Genomic DNA, 24,840 nt, shown 5'->3' with positions numbered 1-24,840 from the left:
ACACATTGCCTCAATATGTTTGTGTCACTAAATCAAATGTCATTTTGAATTATGGTTTTTCAAACCTAATAGGGTTCCAGATGACATCACTCTGCAAAGTCGGTTCTAATTCAAAAACTAATACTCATCACGCAGTCGGAGCACAGCTAGATAATCAGCGTCAGCACCCTCGGGTACCCAGCATGCAGTGCGGCATGTCAAAAAACGCAAAGAGTTGTGGAAAATAGTTTGGTTACAACAGCCGTGCGAGGGATTTCAGTTGTTGTGTTCGTTAGTTAGATGTTTGTAAGTTTATTGTTGGTTAGTTAATATAATCTTGTTGGTCACTCTGATTGTGCATGTTGTGTAGTTTAATGGGACCAGAGAGTCGGCTGCTGTACTGTCATAGGCTATTCTCGCAAAGAGCTGAATATGAGCTCTGCCCTAGCCCAGTTGCCCACATGACTATTGTTAGTTGTGCATTGACTGAGAGTCTGGAAAGAGATCAACTCAAGAAGAGTTTTAATATCCTATAGAAAGTTAATACTCAGCCCTTACTAATCATAAAATCTCAGCAGTTGGTGTGTAGCAGAGAGGCTAGAGAGACTTATGCTAACCTTATGCTCATGAGTTTAAATCCCCGTTCAGCCTATTGTTGTTGGCCAAACATGAAGTAGTTTTGCTCTCTTGTTGTCCACGTCTCGATCTTCTGCAGTGTACATGTTTATAATATTTTGCCATTTTGCGGAGGTACCCGCATCGCTGCATGCAGCTATATTTTGCAGGGATTTGTCATTGGTGCTCAGGAAAATGGCTTTGGCGCGCGCTAAAATGTTCTCTATGCAGGAAAAACCCTGTATTATCCACTGCCTGTCTTGTCATTCTGAAAGTTGTTAATTGAATAGGCTGAACATCAACATGTAACATAGCCATAGAATTTCCAAAGGAATTGGATTTCAGTTTTACATATGCCTACTTGGACCGTGTCCTGACAATGAACATTAGGCTTCATGTTTTGCCAGGATAACTGGATGTAGACCATTGAATGTTTATGATGTCCCTGTGTGTTCATTCCTTTGACTGGGGACAAGAACGCGATTAGTCAACCGACTATAACATGTTTTTAATGTCGTTCTATGCATTTATAGAGCAACTGCTGTCTGACGTGTGTGGCATCCTTTAGCCAAATAATTAGCGTACATTTTGCTGAGAGATTGAAGGGCTAGACAACAAATGTTCTAATGGATCACCGACTAACAACACGGAAATGAATGACACATTGAGAAGGCAAGTCATCTTCTGACATTGCCTTTGCTCCGTGTTAAAAGCTCCAAAATTATTAACTGGCAAAAACTTCACAACTATACATTTACTCTAAAATGTACTTGAAAGTATGGCGATGACATACTTATCCACAATTGATGCGACTTATTCAGAAGTAGACATCACAAGACAGTCTCCTTAGGCAGGTTCTCAGTGGCCCTTTTCTCCCGCCATGTTTTTGATAGACTTTCTAACATACGTCACCGAGACGTCGTCGCCGGTAGACGTTCCTTACATGCAAGTCAAGTCGCCGCCAGTCTCTCGTCTGCAGTCCCATTCAGAAATCCACACGGTGTGACGGCGATGTATGGTTAGTACTCCTTCTCCTGGTAATCCTTAAAGGGGTGATTGACTGGGTTTTTGGGGTATTCCACACTGTTCCTTAAGGTCTCCGAATAGGGTATGTAACATTGGTTGGGCTGAAAATGGCCCGGGTGCTGTTCTATGCCCCCTGATACATCCTCTGGAATTTTCCCGGGAAAAAACGCTAGGGTTTCTCCTTTTATGGTATGCTCATGAATATATAGATGAGCTGCGCGCTGATTGGTTGGTTTACAACGAGTGAAGCTGTGGAGCAAAGACGCAACACGGCCAACAGCACTCACTGAAACAACGAAGGTGGAGACTTGAAATAAAAATGTACAAATAAATCTATTGTGTCTACACAACACTGTTTTCAACAGATTGACTAGATATAATTTGAAATTATTACGTTAGTTGTTTCCACTTCTGTTGTCGAAGCAAACTGGATCGACTTAGGTGGGTAGAACGTTACAGCTTAGCAACCAAACTATATCGTGATTCAACTCAGCTTCAGTTAGCTAGATAAAAAATAACCTGACAAAGATCTGGACAAACATGCATCGTGAATTGTAGATTTACATGTACGGTCAGGAACATGAAATAACGCATGAGCTCCATTGCCAATAAACTAAATCATCACACATTCTACCGATGCTAGATACAGGCAGGATACATTAGCATTGCTAATAACTGTTACCGACAACATCATACTACAGCTTGCGGTTGTGATGAACATAAGGCTGGAAAAGCACCTCTTTTCAGCAACAGCTTCATAGCAAATCCTGCTTTACATTGTCCCAGGTTTTCAAAACTGTCCTCGGTGAAATGGTTAGAGCAAATTGAGGGTCGAACTGCACAGGGATCTTCTCATAGACAAACATCACAGCCCGTCGAGTGTTTGGTTCCTTGGGAAGACTCTGAAAAGTGTCAGCATTCCCTGTACAGCCTGGAACACTGCATTTACCACCGTAGTCCATTTTCAATATGCTAGAAAAACGCTCTTCTTTGTAATTCTGTGGAAGTACACAGAGCAGCGCGCAGCAAATTTTGGGGTGTGACAAGGGTACAGACCAGAGCCCAAAAAGGTTTCGGTGGATTTTTCAAAACCTACCGTTTTACAGCTACATTTTTTAATTGTGAGATTTGCATAGGAAAGGGTTGTCAATGGACTTTGGGGTTCACTGTATGTCCATTTTACCCACTGAACTGACGTTATTCAACTGTGACAAGGTAAATTCGGTTCTGCAATCAATGACCCCTTTAAATTGTCCCTTTCCGCCCCCATATTCCTTTTCGCCCGCCATACCCATAGACATAATAAAGAGTAGATGCCGATTTGGCTGCTGGGCGCGAGAAATGCGGCCACCATCTTGGACAGGGCAAATTCCTAGTTGCGTAGCATCAGAATAAACAAGATGCCAGCACTGTGCAGCATATTCCTGCTCAAATCGGCGGACAATCGCAAACAGGGCACGGGGGATTACTTTTCACAAGTAAGATTTAACATTACCATACTATTGGTTGTATTTTGTGAAAAGAATAACCAGGTCCTGTATCATAGCTACATGTATGACCTTTGCAGCAAAGCAAACCACGTGAAAATCTTCCAGCCCAACGAGTGCTCAAAAATGCCTGAAAACTAGCCCAATATTTTTTGGGTGTACAACAGAGGAGTTAAAGATCCTGTAAAGTAAATTCCATGTTTTGCTTCTAAGTACATTATATACATGTGAAATGTGTTCCTGAAAGCATGTGCAAAGCGCTAAAACTTTGTCGCACTGAAATGTGGAGTTAGACCGTAGAACAGTTTCTCTTCCGTTTTCAGATCAGGTGTTAATGGGCGGAGCCAAAAAATGCCCTATCTACGTCATTTCGCCCTATCTACGTCAGATCACTGAATGGCTCCTCCTGCTGTACTGTTATTGTAGCCTACATCAGCTAGCTAGCTAGCTTCAGGATGTCTCCCACCAACCGCAACTGCATCTTCCCTGGATGCAAGAACTCCAGCTGCGCTGCAACGCCATTTAAGTTCCCTATTGATAATGAAAGGAAAAATAGGTGGATAGATTTTGTGAAGAGCCACGCTGATGGAAAGCTTCGGATAAACTCCAACAGCCGCCTCTGCAGTGGATAAGAGAGTCTGCTAAATGACTAAATGCAGTGACCATTTCACAGCGGATAGTTTTAACATGGACCAAAGACAGACGGGGTTCGCGGACACACGGCTTCTCTTGCAGCGCGGAGCCGTACCGAGCATCGCCCTCCCGGCCGTTCCTCCTCCCGGTCGCACCTGGACAATCCACCGCTGCCAGCAGTTCATCACTCTGTTCTGTGTGCTTGTTATCATTATACTAGATAACTTTTCCAGAGGTATCTCTGCTATGAGTTAGTGCAAACCGCTAAATTGATATTAGGCTACTCGGTGTAGAATGATGGTATTTTGGGGAAATGGTAGCTAATGTGTTAGAAGTAGCCTAGTTGGAGAGCTCACTGTCTGCTGTCTCTGGTGACCATTTTTACTGTTACAGCTCAGGGGAACATTTCATTTATATGCATCTGTATGTTTCATTCATTGAACAAATAAATTCTAATTCTATATGGTTTTGTTCGGCTTCACATATCGTCTATTATCTGGGTCGGAGGTAGGCACTAGGCAGCGTGGGGCGGAGCTTCAGCTCCTTCAGGCGACACGCCCCCCCAGTCTCAAGCAGAGAAGACTGCTGATTTTTTCACGATTTCAAAGCCTAATTTAACATACTTGTCGGTGTTATTTTTTCATTCGAATTTGGATGGGTAGTTAATAACACATTATTCTGTGGTGTGGCGAACTTAAAAACTCGTTTTCAGGTCCACTTTATAGGACACATTTATCCAATCGGTGCCTCCATAGTTAAAAAGTAAAAATGACAAGGGGATTAATATTTTCCTTGTTTTCAGTGATTCCTACGTTTCATTGGTTCATTGCATGCCACTTCCTATCACCACCGAACAGAGACACAGAGCAACAATTACTTTATGAAAGTGAGATGAGACACATTATTAAAGGAAGTGTGTGTAGTTTATGAACTCTTACCGCTAGCGCTCTCTCACTTGATCTTTGACTTCCACAGTTTTGGCTAATAATGTTGCTTGGCTTTCTACCTAGAGCCAGCTAGAAAAAACAACGTTCAAGCCTTTTTTTGTCTTTCCCCTTCTCTTAAAATATTTTTATGATGATTATTTACTCTTTCTTTCTATATTCGTGAGAATAAAACATTGAAAGCTTCCTAACTAATGATGCAAAGTACGTAGCTGGCTAACTAGTGCTGCCTGCTGGTTGTTCCCTCCCGGCCTTATACCGGAACACGTCACACGTCATGACGTGTTACGTGCGCGTAGCGCCCATCGAGGGGGTTGTTCGCTGTTGCCTGCTGCGCCTGTGTTCTTGCTGCAGTCGCCTGCCGATGCATGCAGAGCTCTGTTTACCTACACCTCCACTCTCCCCACACACTCTCCTCATCCGTGCTGTTTCCCTCTCTCCCAGCGCAGGCCACCACGAGGCAGAAATGTGGCGATACCGCAGTGAGGTTTAGAAGTAACCCAAAATCCCGCCAACCGCGACCAATACATTTTCACCCGCGACACTGTTTTCAAAGTAACCCAATTTGGCTAGAAAACACGGATATGGCAACCCTGTTGACTAGGGGTGTAACAATATATCGTGAAACAATATATTGCAAAACAAAAAAATTACAATATGTATCGTAGAGTTATGGCAATATTTTTACAATATGATGTCCATTTGATCCTATTGGTTGAGCTACCAGCACGCGACCTACACTGCACCTGCGTCATGCGTGCATTCATTGCATTCACAGAAATCGCTTGAACTGAGTGAACTAAATTGTATGTACAACAAAGAAAATTATTCCAAATGTTTAATGTTTTGGAAAAAATCTGTTAATTGAATTTGTTTTATTAAAATTTTTCAAAATATCGTGATGCGTATTGTATCGTACATCCAGTATTGTGATACGCATCGAATCGTGAGCTGAGTGTATCGTTACACCACTACTGTTGACACATGGGGGCACCTGTAATATTTGACCACTGGGCCTTCCATAAATAACACCTGCCTGTACGCACGCCTAGATATCAAACAGTTAGATGGCATATGTCAAGTTTAGTGTACACTACATGCCCGCGCTGTGCACATGTCTTCTAAATACGTATGCACATTGTCAGCGCAACACCTACGTGACATGTGTAATAGGGAGTCAGGTGGCTGAGCGGTTAGGGAATCGGGCTAGTAATCTGAAGGTTGCCAGTTCAATTCCCGGCCGTGCCAATTGACGTTGTGTCCTTGGGCAAGGCACTTCACCCTACTTGCCTCGGGGGAATGTCCCTGTACTTACTGTAAGTCGCTCTGGATAAGAGCGTCTGCTAAATGACTAAATGTAAATGTAATGCCTGTGTGTCCATTGTAAGTGTGTGTAAATTGCTTGCATGCGTTCAGAGGTTTGATATCATCGCACACGCATATGCAGGCACTAGTGATCCCTTTGCATATAAACCAGTGACAAGTATTACACCCCAAAGTATGCATGCATCTGCATGTGTATCTCTGCATGTGTGTGTGTGTGCATGCGTGTGTGTGTGAGGGTACAGTGTGTCTGATTTGACAGCCTGTTCCGCCTTTAATGATGCTGCGGCTCAGTGCACAGCACCTGGGGAGTCATGTGATACTGCTGCCAGAGCTGGGGAGTGTTACTGTTGAGTTGATTAGCCTAGAGTGGAGATAAAGGGATGGCTGTTTCCTCACAGTTCCAGGGACTCTGCTGGGGCTCATCCAATTGACAAAGACCCTGTTAATAGTGAGCGTCAGCTTTAATCTGACCAATAACTGACTGACTGACAGACTGACTAACTGCCTCCACCAGTACGTACACATGCTGAACAAACACACAGAGTTTTCTACTGTAGCATCTGGTTTGCTGTATGATTGTCTAATGTGAATTCCCCCTATCTTTTCTCACTGCCCCCACCCTCTCACCCATTCTCCTCTCTCTACCCCATTTTCTCATCCGTATTCTCCCTCCCTCCCTCCACCTCTCACCCAGGCAACGGATGAGGACTCTCCTCCCAACAACTTCCTCATCTACACCATCACGTCAGCATCAGCCTTCCGCAGTTACTTCAGCATTATTATGGTGGAGGGCTACGCTGGTCAGCACACAAAGTCACATACATACGTATACACAGACACACACATGGGCACACACGTACATACTCATACTGAAACACATGCACATACTAATGCAGAAAAACCCTTGCCTGTTTAAACTGTTCTCTCCCTCCCCTCTTTCTCCTTTTCTCTCTCTCTCTTTTTCCTCTCCTCTCCAGTGATCATTGCAAACAGTCCTCTGGACTATGAAAAGGTCCCAGAGGGAATCATCTACCTGACGGTGATGGCCAGAGACGGCGGGAACCCGTCTCTCAACAGTAGCGTCTCTGTCACCATTGAGATGTTTGTCAGTACACAACAACCCTTTATGCTGTTCAGTGGTTCATCCATCTCTGGTGGATTGTGTGTTGTCTTTAGGAACATTTGATTATATTTCTCATCTGTGACAGAGCTTGAGACATGACAACAGGAAGCTTAGTAGTAGCCAGAGGAGATCCAGGATAGTGGGGGGTCCATGACAGCACAGAGGGGAAAGACAGTCTGAGTCTTTTTTTCACACTCACCCTCTCTTGCTCACCTCTCTCTTTCTCTCACCCTTGCACTATTTTTCTCCTCCCTTTCTCTCTCGCTCTTATCACTCCCTTTCTGTCCCTCTCTCTCAGGGCCTCATGTACTAACGCTTTTGCGCCCACTTCAGCGCCCATTTGTTTTGCAATTTGCGCGTAAAAGCATGGCGAGGTATGTACAAACATGCCGCACTGAGGTAAAAGCGCAGACTGCCTGTCGCGGGAACTGAAAATGACAAATTGCACTTTTCCGTGTCATGCATATGCATTCACGGGAGGGTCATGGGGAAAGTGGGAGTTACCCATAAAGAGATGGGAGGGGATGCGTAAAGTGCGCCTAATTTTGTATTCCGCGGTATGTACAAAAAACGCCTGTGAAAGTGCGCCTCTATTTTGCGGTGAATATTCTGCACCTCTTAAAAGCAGGTGTAAACCTGGATGCACGCGGGTTCCCTCGCATATGCCTCCTGGTGAAATGACAGCAGTAATCCGAGCAAGACGAAGACATAGGCCGAGGAGACAATCTGAAAGGATTTTTGCCACAAGGATCACACTTTTTCAGTTGAGTGAACACAAAATCATTTTGCATTACAGATTAAGCAGCCATGCAATATTACAGTTACTGGAATTTCGGTCCAGATTGCATTTTTTTGTGTCGGTTTGGAATTCCGGCCTTGTATAATATTTAAATTTGCTGTTACCTCAACAAGCACCTGAACAAGCATATCAATTTAATTATCACTAAATCTTTGTTTTCGCTGTTTTGACTTTGGTGGCTGATAGAATGATAGATAGGCCATGATAGAAAGAGAGAAGGAGGCCCATTCAATTGCGCGTTTAAATGCTCGCAATTTACGGTATAGTGGGCGGAGAAAGGCGATGATTACCCGATGAACTGCAGGTTTCGTAAATACGACTTAAACTGAAGTATCACAGCGTGCGCAATCTGCGGGTTGGCCATGGCGCTAATAACACTACGTTTGCAAATGTATGTACATGAGGCCCTCAGTGTATCTCCTTTCTCCTTATATCTCCTCCATCTCTCTTTCCCTTTCCCGCATGTAGACTCAGACCACCACATGAGGTAAAGATTGTAAGGCATCTTCATAGTTAAGTCTGCTCCAGCACAGTGCCTAGACATAGGGCCTCATGTACGTACATTCGCAAACGTAGCGTTATTAGCGCCATGGCCAACCCGCAGAATGCGTACTCTGTGATACTTCAGTTTACGTCGTATTTACGAAACCTGCAGGTCATCAGGTAATCAGCGCCTTTCTCCGCCCACTATAGCGTACATTGCGAGCATTTAAACGCGCAATTGAATGGGCCTCCTTCTTTCTCTCTATCATGGATCAGCCACCAAAGTCAAAACAGCAATGACTGTTTGAAGTGATCCTGATGCCAATATTTGTAATGTAGCGAAGAGTTTAACAACTGCTGGAATGGAATGTGAATGCTGAGTCGGAGATTCGATGTAATCTTTGATTTCTTCCAGTAACTGTAATATTGCATGGCTGCTTAATCTGTAAAGCGTAATGATTTCGTGTTCACTCAACTCAAAAAGTGTGATCCTTGTGGCAAAAATGATTTTGCCTATGTCTTCGTCTTGCTCGGGTTACGGCTGCCATTTCACTAGGAGGCATATGCGCATCTTGGTTTACGCCTGCTTTTAACAGGCGGAGAATTTTCACCGCAAAATAGAGTTGCGCTTTCACAAGCGGGTTTTGTACATACTGCGGAATACATAATTAGGCGCACTTTACGCATCCCCTCCCATCTCTTTATGGGAAACTCCCGGCGGCTGCCCGGTCCGCCCGTGCCTAAAACCGCCCCTGTTTACGCGCAAATTGCGAAACAAATACGCCTGAAGTGGGCGCAAAAGCGTTAGTACATGAGGCCCATAGTGTCTAGTAGGAGCCTCCTCTCTCTCCCTGGCCGTGAAAGGGTCAACACTTCACTCACCAGGGGGTCTCACAATTTAGAGTTTAATTGTATTTGCTGAATATTTGTTTTAAACCTCTTCTGTTTTTTGGGCACACCCTCTATCTTTCTTTCTCTTTATCTCTCTCTCGCTTTGTAGGATGAAAATGATAACCCCCCTACTTTCAGCCAGCAGTCCTACATCGTCAAAATCTCAGAGAATATTATTGCAGGTGAGTCAGGGTCATTGTGGGAGACATTCTGGGGGATGGGTATGGCTCAGTGGTACTGGACTGTAGATTAAGAGTTCACAGATGCAAATCTCTCTCTGGACACCACTACGGATAAAAGCTTCTGCTAAATGAATGCATCACATTATTACATTACATTCTGGGGAAATGGTGGCAGCTATGACATGAGAGCTTCTCCTCGGAAAGGGAAACATAAGCATCTTTTGCCTTCTCTAACATGTTGAACTGTCTGGGGTTCTAGTGGGTAAAGCACACCCAGAGGCGTCATTAACTCAAAGCTTCAAATCATCTTTAATATTATCATATTCACTTACAGTTAGGTCCATAAATATTTGGACATTGACACAATTTTCATCATTTTGGCTCTGTATACCACCACAATGGATTTGAAATGAAACTATCAAGATGTGCTTTAAGTGCAGACTTTCAGCTTTAATTTCAGGGTATTTACATCCAAATCAGGTGAACGGTGTAGGAATTACAATACATTTTATATGTGGCCCCCCCCTTTTTAAGGGACCAAAAGTAATTGGACAATTGGCTGCTCAGCTGTTCCATGGCCAGGTGTATGTTATTCCCTCATGGGAGTTCGTTATTTCATTGACAAGGAGCAGATAAAAGGTCTAGAGTTCATTTCAAGTATGATATTTGTGTTTGGAATCTGTTGCTTTCAACTCTCAATATGAAGTCCAAAGAGCTGTCACCATCAGTGAAGCAAGCCATCGTTAGGCTGAAAAATCAAAACAAACCTATCAGAGAGATAGCAAAAACATTAGGTGTGGCTCAATCAACTGTTTGGTACATTCTTAAAAAGAAAGAACGCACTGGTGAGCTCAGCAACACCAAAAGACCCGGAAGACCACGGAAAACAACTGTGGTGGATGACAGAAGAATTCTTTCCCTGGTGAAGAAAAACCCCTTCACAACAGTTGGCCAGATCAAGAACACTCTCCAGGAGGTAGGCGTATCTGTGTCAAAGTCAAAAATTGAGAAGACTTCACCAGAGTAAATACAGAGGGTTCACCACAAGATGTAAACCATTGGTGAGTCTCAAAAACAGGAAGACCAGATTAGAGTTTGCCAAAAAACATCTAAAAGAGCCTGTACAGTTCTGGAACAACATCCTATGGACAGATGAGACCAAGATCAACTTGTACCAGAATGATGGTAAGAGAAGAGTATGGAGAAGGGAAGGAACTGCTCATGATCCAAAGCATACCACCTCATCAGTGAAGCATGGTGGAGGTAGTGTTCAAATCAAATCAAATTTATTTGTATAGCCCTTTTTACACGCAAGCATGTCACAGAGGGCTTCACATATGCCCATAGAACTGCCCCTCAACCAACCTAAAGCCTCAAGGAAGACAAGGAAAAACTCCCAAAAAACTCTCAACAGGAGAAAAAAAATTGAAGAAACCTTGGGAGGAGCAATTCAGAGAGGGATCCCCTCCTCCAGAGATGGTTGGTGGGAGAGAGGAGCAGAACACAGGCTAAACATAGTCATACAGTGTCGATGGGTTTTTAAAACACCAAAATCCATTATTCAACTTTATAGATGTAGGACAGGACCGGGAGACTCGCGACCAGGTCCAGCGTTGGCTGACCGACGACCAGGCAGGTGCTGACAACTCAAACCCCCCACACCACAAGGGATGTGTGTGGGGGGGGACAGGGATTAGAGAGTTTGGCAGGGAGAGGATCGAGAAGGCAGCTAGTGGGTTTTGAGGAGTCTATCAGCTCGATGAACGCTTCCATAGAAATAGGGTTAAAGTGAGTGAGAGCCTCAACATGCAGCATGCTTGGTATAGGGGAAAGTTCAGTGTTGATGGCCACTGGTGTTATGGCGTGGGCATGTATGGCTGCCAATGGAACTGGTTCCCTTGTATTTATCGATGATGTGACTGCTGACAAAAGCAGTAGGATGAATTCTGAAGTGTTTCTGGCCATATTATCTGCTCAGATTCAGCCAAATGCTTCAGAACTCATAGGACGGCGCTTCACACTGCAGATGGACAATGACCCAAAGCATACTGCGAAAGCAACCAAAGCGTTTTTTAAGGCAAAGAAGTGGAATGTTCTGCAATGGCCAAGTCAATCACCTGACCTAAATCCAATTGAGCATGCATTTCACTTGCTAAAGACAAAACTGAAGGGAAAATGCCCCAAGAACAAGCAGGAACTGAAGACAGTTGCAGTAGAGGCCTGGCAGAGCATCACCAGGGACGAAACCCAGCGTCTGGTGATGTCTATGGGTTCCAGACTTCAGGCTGTCATTGACTGCAAAGGATTTGCAACCAAGTATTAAAAGTGACAATTATATTTATGATTATGTTAGTTTGTCCAATTATTTTTGGTCCCTTAAAAAGGGGGGGGCCACATGTGTTGTAATAATTGTGGTGGTATACAGAGCCAAAATGATGAAAATTGTGTCAATGTCCAAATATTTATGGACCTAACTGTATATCTTTTTCAGTTCTTTGTGACAGTTTTTATTTGCTTTCATCTCTCGTCCTGGTTGTTTTTGCTTCTTTTCTTTGACTGTAATTTTTTTAGTTTACAGCGAGAGGTTTACAAATGTATGGACATGCATTTATTCAGAGCAGAATATTTTCTCAAACAATAGATTTGTTTCCAATGGTTTGGGGGGGAAGGGGGTAACGGATCCCAGTCTCCCCCCCTCCTCCTCCTCTCCTTTACCGCCTGCCTGCTTTGGTATTGATCAGGGCTGTGCCAACTGTGGGCCATGCCAAACAAGATGATTATCCTCTAATCCTTAAACCCACTCAATGCCACTCAGTCATTGCTGGAGGGGCCGGATGGATTGGATCTGTTTTTAGAACCAGGACTGTCTCTCCACACCTCCTCTGTCTATCTTCCACATCTCTCTCTCTCTCTCTCTCTCTCTCTCTCTCTCTCTCTCTCTCTCTCTCTCTCTCTCTGTCTATCATTATTTATTCCCACTCTCTCTCCTTCCCTTTGACTCTGGATTTCCCTCTATCTTTCCCCCCTTCACTCACTCTCGCTCTCACCCCTCCTGTATTTCCCTCTTACACTATTTTTCTTTCCCTCCACCTTTCCCTCCCTTCACTCACCATCTATACTCTCCCTCCCTCCCTCCCTCTCTCCCACAGGGGCCACGGTGGTGTTTGTGAATGCCACAGATTTAGATGCCTCACGGGAATTTGGACAGGCTTCACTCATCTACTCCCTGGAGGGCTCCTCCCAGTTCCGCCTCAATGCACGCTCAGGTTGGCGTATGTGTGTGCACGTGTGTTTATGCATGTGTGTGTGTGTTTTCTCATCTTTGCAGTTGACAGTATGTGTCATTGTTAGTGACAAAAACATTTATGTGTGTGTGTGTTCCAGGAGAGATCACCACAACAGCCTTGCTTGACAAAGAGGTGAAGTCAGAGTACATCCTCATTGTCAGGGCTGTAGATGGAGGGGTGGGGCCACTACAGAAGACAGGCATTGCCACGGTAACCTGATGCCTCTACCACATCTCCTCCACTGTCTATAAACAGCTCCTGAAATAATGTTCTCTCTCTTCCTCCTCTCTTTTTTCTCTCTCTTTTTGCCCTCTCCCTCTAACTCTTTCATTCTCTCTCTCTCAGGCTAAGCCTTTCCCCTCTAACTCTTTTGCTCTTCTTTTCACTCTCCTCTCTCAGTGTATCCATCTCATTAGTGCAGACACTTACTTTAAGATTAAACCTCATTACAGAAAATGAAACTTAAATGATTCCACTGTTTTGTGTTCTTTGGTTTCTTCAGGTGAACATCACCCTCCTGGATATCAATGACAACGCCCCCGTCTGGGTGGACGAGCCGTACGATGCCAATGTGGTGGAGATGAGCCCCGTCAATACCGACGTCATTTCGGTGAGTGCTACTCCATCTCCATAGCTTGAACTTTGACTCCCGATAAGCCCTTGTTGAATCAGAAACCCCTGAAGATTTTCTCTGTCCTCATTCGGTTCCATAAAGCCAGTTCAACGTAGTTGGAACTCAGTTTCTATGGCAACTTATGCTTCGAAACTAGCCTGGTCCGGGGCTGGCTAGCTGTCAGGCTTACTGTGCGTGTCCACTGCAGAGATGCGAATCGCTTGCCATCGCTTGCCTTCCCACAGTGTACCACACTTGGGGGGGTGTCAGACAGATTAATGCAGAGTTGGGGTTCTCTAAAGTCACTGTTGTCGTTTGTATAACGTCATGGCAAAGTGTGCAGACTTGGGTTTACGTACTTGCAATATCTATCAAAATACAACTTTTACACACGTTAAGTAAAATCCGATACGCGGCTAGATGTAGCATAATTTTATCTACTGCACAAAATGTTAGTTTTTTACACCTTTTTTAGGCCGAGTGAAATATTAAATGTTACGCCACCCGGGCACTCAAGGTAACCGTTCATGTGCCGGTCGTGTGCCGGCTGGAATAAAGAGTTGTCTATGGTCCCTGTTGTATTTCTTGAGACTTCGGTGTTTACGCTCATTAGGGTTAGGTTAGGTAACCCCAACCCTTTGAAAACTGTTTAATAGACAAACACGTTGACAAGTGTAAAAACCTTTTATTATATTACTCGACGTCTCTGCTAATCTGTCGATACGACTAGGGAGTCCCAGCCGGGCTAGCTAGCTAGTTACCACAGAACAAAGTTACGTAATGTGACCAGACTGAATTTAAAAGTAAAAAAAACAAACACCAGGAGCAACCCTGCGCCTTGCATCATTCTTTTTGTTAATGTCTCTGTGCGAAAACAGAGACGGATCGAACAGGACTGGGTACGCAGCCACACAGACGATTAGTTTCTCCTCCATCTTGAAACTGAAAGCTAGAAATGTTTACCATGGTTGCTACGAGAAACAAGAAAACAATCCGATTGGCCATCGCTAGCGAAAATCGCTCCTCATTTGCATAAAGTTGAGCAAATCTCAACTCGAATCGCTTGGATCGCGTCACATAGCTACCCACAATGCACCACGCAAGCGATTCGCCTGGCTCCATTGAAAATGAATGGAAAGCATGTCGTCGCTCGCATCGCTGCATTGGAAACGCACCATTACAGTGCGTGTCCACTGCAGTGACGCAAATCGCTTGCCATCGCTCGCCTTCCCAGAGTTCACCACGCTCGGGGGCGTTTCAAACAGATTAATGTAAAATGTAGTTCTCTAAAGTCACTGTTGTAGTTGTCATGGCCAAGTGTGCAGACTTGGGTTTATGTACTCGCAACATCGATCAAAATACAACTTGTATACAAAATACAAAAAACGTAAAAAACTTTTTATTATATTACTCAAAGTCTGCTAATCTGTCGATACGATAGGGAGTTCCAGACGGGCTAGCTAGCTACTGTAGTTACCACAGAACGAAGTTACGTAATGTGACTAGACTGAATTTGAAAGTACAAGCACCAACAACTTCGGCAACCTTGCGCCATGCATCGTTTTTTATTAACATCTCTGTACGAATACAGCTATGTATCGTACAGGACTGGGTAAGCAGCCACACAAACGTTAGTTTCTCCTCCACCTTGAAACCTAGAAAGCTAGAAATGTTCACCATGGTTGCTACGTTACGAGAAACAAGAAAACACTCCGATTGGCCATGGCTAGCGAAAATCGCTCCTCATTTGCATCAAGTTGAGAAAATCTCAACTCTGTCGCGTCGCTACCCACAATGCACCACGCAAGCGATTCGCCTTGCTCCATTGAAAATGAATGGAAAACATGTTGTCGCTCGCATCGCGTCGCTGCAGTGGACACGCACTGTTAGCCTGTGTTGTTGCTAATGAGACGTTCCTGTAACACGGATCCAAAGGGAAAACGATGATTTACCACGGACATTCTCATTTTCTCATTCTCATCAGTAGGGCTGTCCCCACTCAGTCGACTAGTCGACTAGTCGATATGGTCGATATGCTCTTGGTCGACTAAGATTTAGTCGAGCTGCAGTATGGCAGTGTGAGATCTGATTCCCGCTTGTGTCATCATTGCTGAATTAACTAAATGTTCTACCGAAATTTTAGATTATATTATTTAAGACAAATAAAGCAACTCTAGAAATATATAATTTAAAAGAAAAGGTGTTACTGTTTTCCCTTTCGTTAATCTGCGCTTTGTTTTGGTTTGGTATTTTGCACACGGCACGAGCACCATTGGCTAGCGAACTACAAACTCTGCCATAGACTACTTTGTCGGTGTTATTAGTCAAAATGGCAAAGAAATCTATGGTATAGCAGCATTTCATGAAAGTACATTTACACTTACAAAGTACCGGGTGACTCGAAAAACGTTGAATACAAACTCTGCCAACAACGGTTTATTTTTCATAGTTCGACGTCGAATATGATGTAGCCTACCACCTGAAAAACGTAAATTGGCCTAAGCCCTACTTCGCTCATGCCAACGCGCTGGGTTGAAAAATGAATATGCCTTTTATAAGAATCACATCCAAATCGGATGACATTATCTTCTCCGGCCGAGACAACAAAATCTTTCTCTGTTGCACCGTTCCCCACTCAGCTTCTACGTAAGTTCGCATGCTGCAAGTTCAGGCAGTGATAAGCGCGCTCTGATGATTTGCATGTTAAACAAACAATATTTTTAATTTGTTGTACATTGTAAGAGATAGGCTACCAAATACCATCGGCATTCGGTTACAATAGGACTGGTGATACGAGTCTTATTATTAGTAGTCTATTAGCGGCTGAATCTGCAATGTCCAGCAGCCATTGAGTCAGATCGGGAAAATGTTAGTACGTTTGTTTTTTTGTGTTTCAAATTTCGATTAGTCGATTTTCAGACATTTTAGTCGAGTCTTGGTCGACCAAAGAAAATCTTAGTCAGGGACAGCCCTACTCATCAGTTCAATATGTAGGCTACATTTATAGCTTAAATACATAGGCTACAACATTTAGCCTAATGCATTAAACAATGATGAACAATGATTTCAGAATGATAACCTAGCTACATAGACTATGTTAAACGTATGCTACATGGTTGTGATTTCAAATGTTTAGGCATCAGGCATAAAGGCCTATCTCAATCTAAATTATCCCAGTATAGTTATCATAGCCACATAATTGTTAACAGTAGCCTACAATTGCAAAACGAACATATACATCTATCCTCAATTTTCCCGACCATTTTCCCGACACAAAAAGTTAGGCTACTGGATAATGTATGGATTAATAGTAGGTTATTTATAAAACAATGTCAAAAAAGGCCATTTAGATGTGTTTAGAGGGTGTCTTTTTTTAATCAATGAAGTAAAGGCCTATAAAAAAGGACCTTGACCTACGTAGCCTATCGTTCACGTCAATCATGGCGTGTCATTTTATTTTGATGAAGTGGTGGATGAGGGAGCTGCTTAAAGGGAACGTTCTTTCTGGAAGAAGTCACATGGCCGTGTGCATTGCTTTTTGCCGTGGTGGATCGATATAATCCATGTTCTACCTCTCAGGCTGCTTAAGAATAGGATGCACGCGCAATTAACTTGACTACTTAAATCTGACTTGAATTAGTAGGATTGCGTGAGCTGAAATTGGCCTTTATGAAACCGCTTTAGCCCCGCTTGACTTGTTAAGCTAATTCAAGTCAGGTTTGGGACTTTAAGTCCAGCTGTTTTGAGCGGCCTTTATGGAACAGGCCTCTGGTTGATATCTACGGACTCATTCTTTATTATTAAAGATGCCTTTACAGTGTGAAGACCACAGAACCACCAGCATGACAGACTGGTGCACACAAGTTTTTGCTGACACATTAGTTGAGAGAACAACCATTAGTTGACAGACCACTGTCACAGTGTAGGTCAAACACAAGTAAACATCTCACTATCAACCTCTCCCCACCATTGTCCTGCTGCTGTCTTTGGCAGTGTGGTGTCTTTAATTCAGCCCTGATTGTCCATTAATTAACGAGCCGCTGCTGTGTAATTAAGGGGGTCCGATTGCTAATTAAAATGTAGCCTGCAGTCATTCGCATACCAAATGACCTGAGCATCTGAGCTGAAAAGAGGAGGCATCGTACAGAACGAGAGATAGAAAAGAAGAGAGAGAGAAGAGAGATAAATGGGTTTGAGTGATGGTTACGCAGTATTATTGAGCGAACATGAATACACTTTCTCACTTTAGTGTCTTTGTTACCTTATTCTCAACTGAGCTCTTTATTCACTGCTATGACTTCCAGTCAGGGTTCTGTTGTCAAGCCCTTTATACATGTGTCATGTAGAGACCCACCTTATATGTACCTCAGTAAATTCCCTCCAACCACCCCTCAGCCTCCTATCCTGTAATTAAGCTGGCTGGATTCTGCCCACGGTGCGTTTCCATGGCAAGGGTAGGGATGGACCGACCCACCTGTTTATCTGTAGAGAGGGTGGCCGAGGCTGGAGACATCAGGTCACTGTCCAGCCCTGCACACACACACTCTGTCCAGCCCTGCTCACATACACTCTGACCAACCCTCTCACACATACGTTTAAACATTCCCCCCACCCGCCTTAGCTCTCTCACACACTGCTCTCTGTCCTAAGAACCTCAGGTCAGTAGAAAAGGCTAATTGTTTTCACAATGTCTTTTATGTTCTCACCAAGGCACCGATTGATTACTTCAACCTATGAGTACGCTTCCCACCTTGCTCTTATCTCTCCCTCCCCTTACCCCTCCCACCAATCCTTCTGTATCTCCTAGTCATTGTGTCTCACAGTTTTCTACCTCGTCCTTTTAATATTTAAACAGCAGCCAAATCTTTGTTCCTCTAATTACCAATTAACCAGTTTTCAGAATTTCTTCGTCAGTGAGGTGAATAATTGATTGACTTTTTTAAACGCTCAGGGCCTCATGTACTAACGCTTTTGCGCCCACTTCAGGCGTATTTGTTTCGCAATTTGCGCGTAAAAGCATGGCGAGGTATGTACAAACATGCCGCACTGAGGTAAAAGCGCAGAGTGCCTGTCGCGGGAACTGAAAATGGCAAATTGCGCTTTTCCGTGTCATGCATATGCATTCACGGGAGGGTCAAGGGGAAAGTGGGAGTTTCCCATAAAGAGATGGGAGGGGATGCGTAAAGTGCGCCTAAAAAAATTCTCCGCCTGTTAAAAGCAGGCGTAAACCAGGATGCGCATATGCCTCCTAGTGAAATGGCAGCCGTAACCCGAGCAAGACGAAGACATAGGCAAAATCATTTTTGCCACAAGGATCACACTTTTTGAGTTGAGTGTACACAAAATCATTACGCGTTACAGATTAAGCAGCCATGCAATATTACAGTTACTGGAAGAAATCAAAGATTACATTGAATCTCCGACTCAGCGTTCACATTCCATTCCAGCAGTTGTTAAACTCTTCGCTACATTACAAATATTGGCATCAGGATCACTTCAAACAGTCATTGCTGTTTTGACTTTGGTGGCTGATCCATGATAGAGAGAAAGAAGGAGGCCCATTCAATTGCGCGTTTAAATGCTCGCAATGTACGCTATAGTGGGCGGAGACAGGCGCTGATTACCTGATGACCTGCAGGTTTCGTAAATACAACGTAAACTGAAGTATCACAGAGTACGCAATCAGCGGGTTGGCCATGGCACTAATAACGCTACGTTTGCGAATGTACGTACATGAGGCCCTCAGTGTTTTAGCCTGTCAATGCACCAGACTCTACTAACCCCGTTTTCTCTGTGTATTCTTCTTTCTTTCCTCTCCTCTCTTCTTTATCTCTTCCACCCCTCTATCCTTCCCTCCATCCTCTTCTCTCCCCCCTTCCCTTCATCATCTCCTCACTGCTTTCTCACCTCCCTCTCCTCCGCCCTTCATCTTCTATGTATTTTCTCCCATCCCCTCTCTCCCTCCTTCCCCTCCTCCATCTTCCACCTCTCCAGGTGCTGGCTGTGGATACAGACAGTGGGGAAAATGGCACAGTGGTGTACAGCATCAGCCCTCCCAACCCGTTCTACACCATCAGCAACCGGACTGGGAAGATCCGGACAAGTGGAGCTGTGCTGGACCGGGAGAGCACCAACCCCAAGGATGCCCTGCTCATGAGGACCATCATCATCTCAGCCACCGACCGTAAGGCTTCTTCCTCTTTCCTATGGCTACGTTGCTGACTGACTGGATGTGTTGCTGACTGGCTGTGTTGCTGGTTAGCTGGGTTGCTGGTTAACTGTGTTGCTGACAGGTAGGTCGTGCAGTTTTTTGGGTTAACCTCTAGCTGGCGGGTAATGTCAGTTGGGTTAGCTGGTCAAGATTTTCTATACTAGCATAGTTTATATGAGCATTCTGCTAACTTTCATTGTGACAATGAAACTTTTATTTGATTATTAAAAAAATGTTCCTGAGTTTAATGTTTGTCCCTCTGGCACCCCCTTGTAGTGGGCAGGCCACCACTGCATTCCTCAGTCAGCACCACAGTCTACGTCAACCTGCTTGACCTCAATGACAACGATCCCACCTTTGTCAACCTGCCCTTCACTGCTGAGGTGCCAGAGGGCATCCCCATTGGATCCTCTATCTTCAGGGTAAACACCCAGGACAGCTGGCAACATAATGGAGACTCATCATTCAACATCATACATCATTCAACCTCCTCTACTTTTCCCCTGTGCTTCTGTCCTCTCCTCCTCTCCTTCCTGTCCTACTCTTCTGCTCCCTCTCTCTTCTCCTTACACAGGTTCAGGTGGACGACCCTGACGAGGGCGGTAACGGTCTGGTTACCATGGCACTACAGGTGGGCATGCCCCGTCTTGACTTCTATCTGAACACCTCCACCGGCGTGCTAGTCTCCACAACAACATTGGATCGCGAGAAGATAGGCCTGTACATGCTGAGGATTGTGGCGTACGACGCGGGGAAGTTCCCTCGCACCTCCACCAGTACCCTCACCATCACAAGTATGGACCTTGGGTCAGGGATTATGGGTCAAGGGTGACCATACACTGGCCCAATATCAGAGTAACAGAGGAGATGAGTATCTGACTTATAATAAAGTTAAACTAATTTCACATCCAATCATATCTAATAAGATCAAGTTTATACATTTTAATAATTTGTAAGTTCATAATGATTTACGGTTTGAAAAGTTATTTTATTAGAGATGGTCAAACACAATCTTTGTGCGACTAAGATGCTGTGTGTATTGCCGCCACCTACTGGATGGATTCTTCTGCCTCTGAGATTTACAGCTATGGTTCACCTTCAATGAGGGATATGTCAAAGAGGGATATGTCAAAGATCCAGATGAAAAAATGATGAATACAGTATGAGTACATTTGTGTCTGTCCGTGTGTGTGTCTCTGTGTCTCTTTGGGGCAGTCCTGGATGTGAACGACGAGACGCCCACCTTCTTCCCAAGGGTGTACAATGTATCTCTGCAGGAGAGCGTGCCCAGAGACTATGTGGTGGCACGCCTCAACTGCTCCGACAATGATGCCGGCCTCAACGCCGAGCTCAGTTACTTTATCACAGGTCAGAGGTCACAGGTTCTGTGAGTGGCTGTGTGTACATGTGAGTGTGTATGTGCGTTTATGTACATCAGTGAACAGAATAGAAACCCATTGTGCAATTTAATGCAGTACATGTGTGTGTGTGCGCGCATGTGTGTGTGTTGTCAGACGGTAACCAGGATGGTAAATTCAGCGTGACCTTCAGAGGGGGAGTGTTGCGAACCGTGGTGGCGCTGGACAGAGAGACCCAGGCTGCCTACACACTGGTCATCGAAGCTATAGGTGAGTTCTATAGTCTAATCTACAGAAGCTGTCCCTTTGGGTGTGAGAGTGACTGAGTGCTCAGCAGAATGGTTGGTTGGTACTTCATTATGGTGCAGTGAGTTGAACTTCAAAGCTGAAGTTGATGGTATCTTTCTCTTTCTTTATCCATGTCTTAAGGCCCGTTCACACCAAGAACGATAACTATAAAGATACCATTTTAAGAATCGTTCTATATTTAAAACAATAGCTGGGTCCACACCACAATGATAACGACAACTATAAAGCGGAACGATATAGTTGGGATCACTTTCAAAACTTTTTTCTTCAGCTAATGAACTATAAAACACCGACAACCAATCAGAATCCATCTGAATTTAAAGCGCCCACGCATTTGAAATGGAAGACAACATTGCGAGAAGCTCATTGTCGAGGTTGGTGTGGTAAATATAGTTATCGTTATAGTAATAGTTATTGTTATCGTCCTTGGTGTGAACGGGCCTTGAGAGGTGCATGTATTACCTCTAAAGGATTAAGATTTAGAGTGTGCAGGTCTGCTGATGTCGCACGGCTTGTGCAAAAGTCTCTGTTCCTCTCTGTGACTGAAGCAAGAACCAAAACCTTTCTGGGGTTTCCTGTTGTTCTAGAATCAGTTGACTAACTATCTCTGTGTGTGTGTGTGTGTGTGTGTTTTTGCCCATTTGTGTCAAATTTTGTTTTTGTGATTTCTCATTGACATTGAAAGTCAATTATGAGTTCATATAGTGAACAACTAAACATGCATGTGTCTGTATGTCTGTGTGTGTCTGTGCTTGTGCTCACCTTTGTGTCCATGTGTGCGTGTGTATGTGTCAGACAATGGACCAGCAGGCAGCAGGAAGACCGGTACGGCCATGGTGTATGTAGAGGTCCTGGATGTGAACGACAACAGGCCTATTTTCCTACAGAACAGCTATGAGACCAGCATACTGGAGACTGTGGCCCAAGGGACCAGCATCCTGCAGGTACACACACGCTCACATACAGTATTCACACACTCATGCACACATACCATACACACACAGATATGGACACACAAATGCACAAACAGACAAAAACTCAGACACCCCCACACACACATGAAACAAGGCAACATTTTAGAAAACATTTAATTTTCTAAACAACAATCAATGTACAATACAAAACTAAATAAAACATGTCAATTATCCTTTTGAAAAGAGCTCAAGCCGGCCCTTCCCATCCTGTCAGTAGCTACACAACCTCCAAACACCTGAGGACTGAATCTAAGATGGCCTCATCAAAGCTTTGTCAAATATTAGTGTCGCTCTGCAGTGTTCTGAACTTGCTGTTCACAGGGAAGCATCACATGTGTGAGTTGAGTCATCCTCAGGTGGGGCCTGTCATATTTCTGTGACAAAGTCAAACAGGCAGGGCATGGTGAGGTGGGGCTGCTGGGGGATGCTGTCGGCCTGTGGTCGGACCAGGGTGACATGGGTGTTGGCAGGGTCCAACTCGGGCCTGCGCTGTGGCGGTTTCCTGTAGGAGCAGGAGTAGGAACGGCGGTAGGAGCCCAGCCTCTTCCACAGCTTCAGTTGGGGCTCGCTGGAAAGAGAAGATCCGCAAGCCAGGGCCTCTCCTGGGCTGCAGCCCCCCTCGAATCTCCCCTCTTGGGTTGAGGACGGCCTGCAGATGGCCAGGCAGGCTGCAACAAGTGCAAACAGGACAAACAGACCCAGTACCACCATGATGGTCAGGGCAGGGTCATGAGGTAGTGGGGACAGAGAGATTGGGGTGGAGAGGGATAGAGAGAGAGGGGTGGAGAAGGAAAGAGAGAAGGAGGTGGAGAGCGGGGGAGAGAGGGAAGTAAAGATAGGAGAAAGGGACATGGAGACATTATTGGACTCTGCAAAGGAGGAGACTGAGGAGATGTTGAACCCTGGATCACTGGAGTTCATCTTGGCTCTGTATAGAGGAGAGAGCAGAACACAGAGATTAGAGGTGGCCAGTGTGGGTGTGTTTGTGTGGATGTGGGTGTGAAGGATCACTTGAACTCTATCAGTGTCACAGCAGCTCTCTTGATATGTGCTGCCTCACTGGCCAAGCTGAGTAAGGCTTATTTGGGGGGCTAGTTAGGATCATACCCTCAAGGAGTTGTTACACGCACGCACACACACACCATAACACACGTGCGCACATAGGCTATAAAATTTGACATTTGGTGCAATTATGTAGCCATTAAATCAATGTCTACACTGAGTTGATGCTTGACAGAGTTTCTTCAGTGTAATACAAATTGGGTTTATTAACGTACCCCCCACCCGTTAGAACAACCACACCCATCACCCCTCCAGTCATTATAATACCCCCACCCACCACCATCCCACACACCACCCATATTCTCTGTACCCCTCCTCACTAGCACAGTAACATTTGTAAATGTCATCGTATTTAATTCAGTGGAGACAAAGCATGGCTTATCGGTTTAGGGGAAACACATTGGGACGTGAAATTATTTTTGAGAGCAAATGCCAGGAAAGCTGTGAAAAGGCCACTGGAGCAGGATTGCTCGTTAGAGCACTAGTTCATTAGTCACCCAGTCCCCAGTACCCCCCCCCCCCCCACACACACACACACACTCACACACACACATACAGTACACTGTCACTCTCTCTCACTCTCTCATTGTTCCTCATGTAACAGAGTGAGAACCGTGAAACTCACTCCTCAGGTATATAAGAGGCTACCCGCATCAAAGAAGAGCTAGCTTTTCTTTTGCGTAGTTGGTAGTGGCCGCGCTTGGCAAGTCGGAGGCCGAGCGTTCGAATCCCGTGAGTGGCGAACTACCTTGTCAGACGGAGCGTGGCTACGGCTCTTACAAACCCGTCACACTCACTCTTTACTTTTGACACCTCAGTTACAACCTACTCTTTGACAACCTACCCTCTTTGCCAATAATAAACCTAACACAACACCTTTTGAATGACTATCTCTCTCTGTGTTTATCTCTGTCTTTCTCTCTAACCTTGTCTCCCTATCTAATTTTATAAATACAATGTCAACATTATGATCAACAATGAACAAAGTTCAGGACATACATGTACAGTACCTCTTCATCAGCTCTCAAAGCTCCCTCATTGGCTAATTTTTTGGGGTGGGGCATATCCTCTGCCCCTCCTCCCCTCCACTCCCTACCCTTCCCTTCCTCACCCAGCCTGTATCCATAAAGTCTGAAACTCATCAAACTCACACACACTTCACGTATGTACGGGACACGTATCTATTGCAAATTTTACAATTACGACCATACAAAAACAGATTTTATACAATCTTGGTAAAAGTACCTTGTTTAGCTTAGTCAAACTTGTTCCTTGGCTCCACACTCCTTTCCCCTCACTCCGCTTTTTTGACCAAGAGTGAGGAAGGAGGGAGGAGAGAGGGGAAGGGGAGAACAGGACTGGGGGATTGAATTGTGATCATTATATTTCTCCAGTGTTTTAACCTGGAGAGCCTTCGACAATGCTGAGTTTCTGGTGCTTTATTGAGGTTTACGGGTGAATTTCCTGACAGAAACACAACAAACGCTCAGATTCCCGGTGCTTGGCCTGGCAAGATGGGCTCAGCAGGTTGACACCCC

At 44.6% G+C, this 24,840-nt stretch overlaps 2 protein-coding genes across 3 annotated transcripts in view; one reads left to right on the top strand and one right to left on the bottom strand.

The window, feature by feature from the left end:
• The window catches only part of cdh23 (cadherin-related 23), a 415,870-nt gene that overhangs the window by 252,652 nt on the left and 138,378 nt on the right, over nt 1-24,840 (top strand). The window contains exons 16-27 of one of the 2 annotated variants that reach the window (XM_062463257.1): nt 6,705-6,810; nt 6,988-7,115; nt 9,416-9,488; nt 12,638-12,754; nt 12,873-12,985; nt 13,278-13,385; nt 19,383-19,572; nt 19,876-20,021; nt 20,174-20,393; nt 20,815-20,967; nt 21,114-21,227; nt 22,062-22,210. In XM_062463257.1, the coding sequence (XP_062319241.1) occupies nt 6,705-6,810; nt 6,988-7,115; nt 9,416-9,488; nt 12,638-12,754; nt 12,873-12,985; nt 13,278-13,385; nt 19,383-19,572; nt 19,876-20,021; nt 20,174-20,393; nt 20,815-20,967; nt 21,114-21,227; nt 22,062-22,210 (1,617 nt within the window). Of the gene's footprint in view, nt 1-6,704; nt 6,811-6,987; nt 7,116-9,415; nt 9,489-12,637; nt 12,755-12,872; nt 12,986-13,277; nt 13,386-19,382; nt 19,573-19,875; nt 20,022-20,173; nt 20,394-20,814; nt 20,968-21,113; nt 21,228-22,061; nt 22,211-24,840 lie in introns of those variants that run through there. The other variant, XM_062463258.1, reaches the window with a different exon arrangement.
• Nucleotides 22,378-23,509, bottom strand: LOC134022831 (uncharacterized protein C10orf105-like). Its single transcript, XM_062464580.1, has 2 exons — nt 22,477-23,509; nt 22,378-22,426 (listed from the first exon to the last, which is right to left on the bottom strand). The coding sequence occupies exon 1, from the start codon at nt 23,159-23,161 to the stop codon at nt 22,607-22,609; it is 555 nt and encodes a 184-aa protein (XP_062320564.1). The 5' UTR covers nt 23,162-23,509; the 3' UTR covers nt 22,378-22,426; nt 22,477-22,606.

This window comes from Osmerus eperlanus, chromosome 6 (assembly GCF_963692335.1).
Source record: "Osmerus eperlanus chromosome 6, fOsmEpe2.1, whole genome shotgun sequence".
NCBI lineage: Eukaryota > Metazoa > Chordata > Actinopteri > Osmeriformes > Osmeridae > Osmerus > Osmerus eperlanus.
This window is presented reverse-complemented; position numbering and strand designations above follow the sequence as displayed.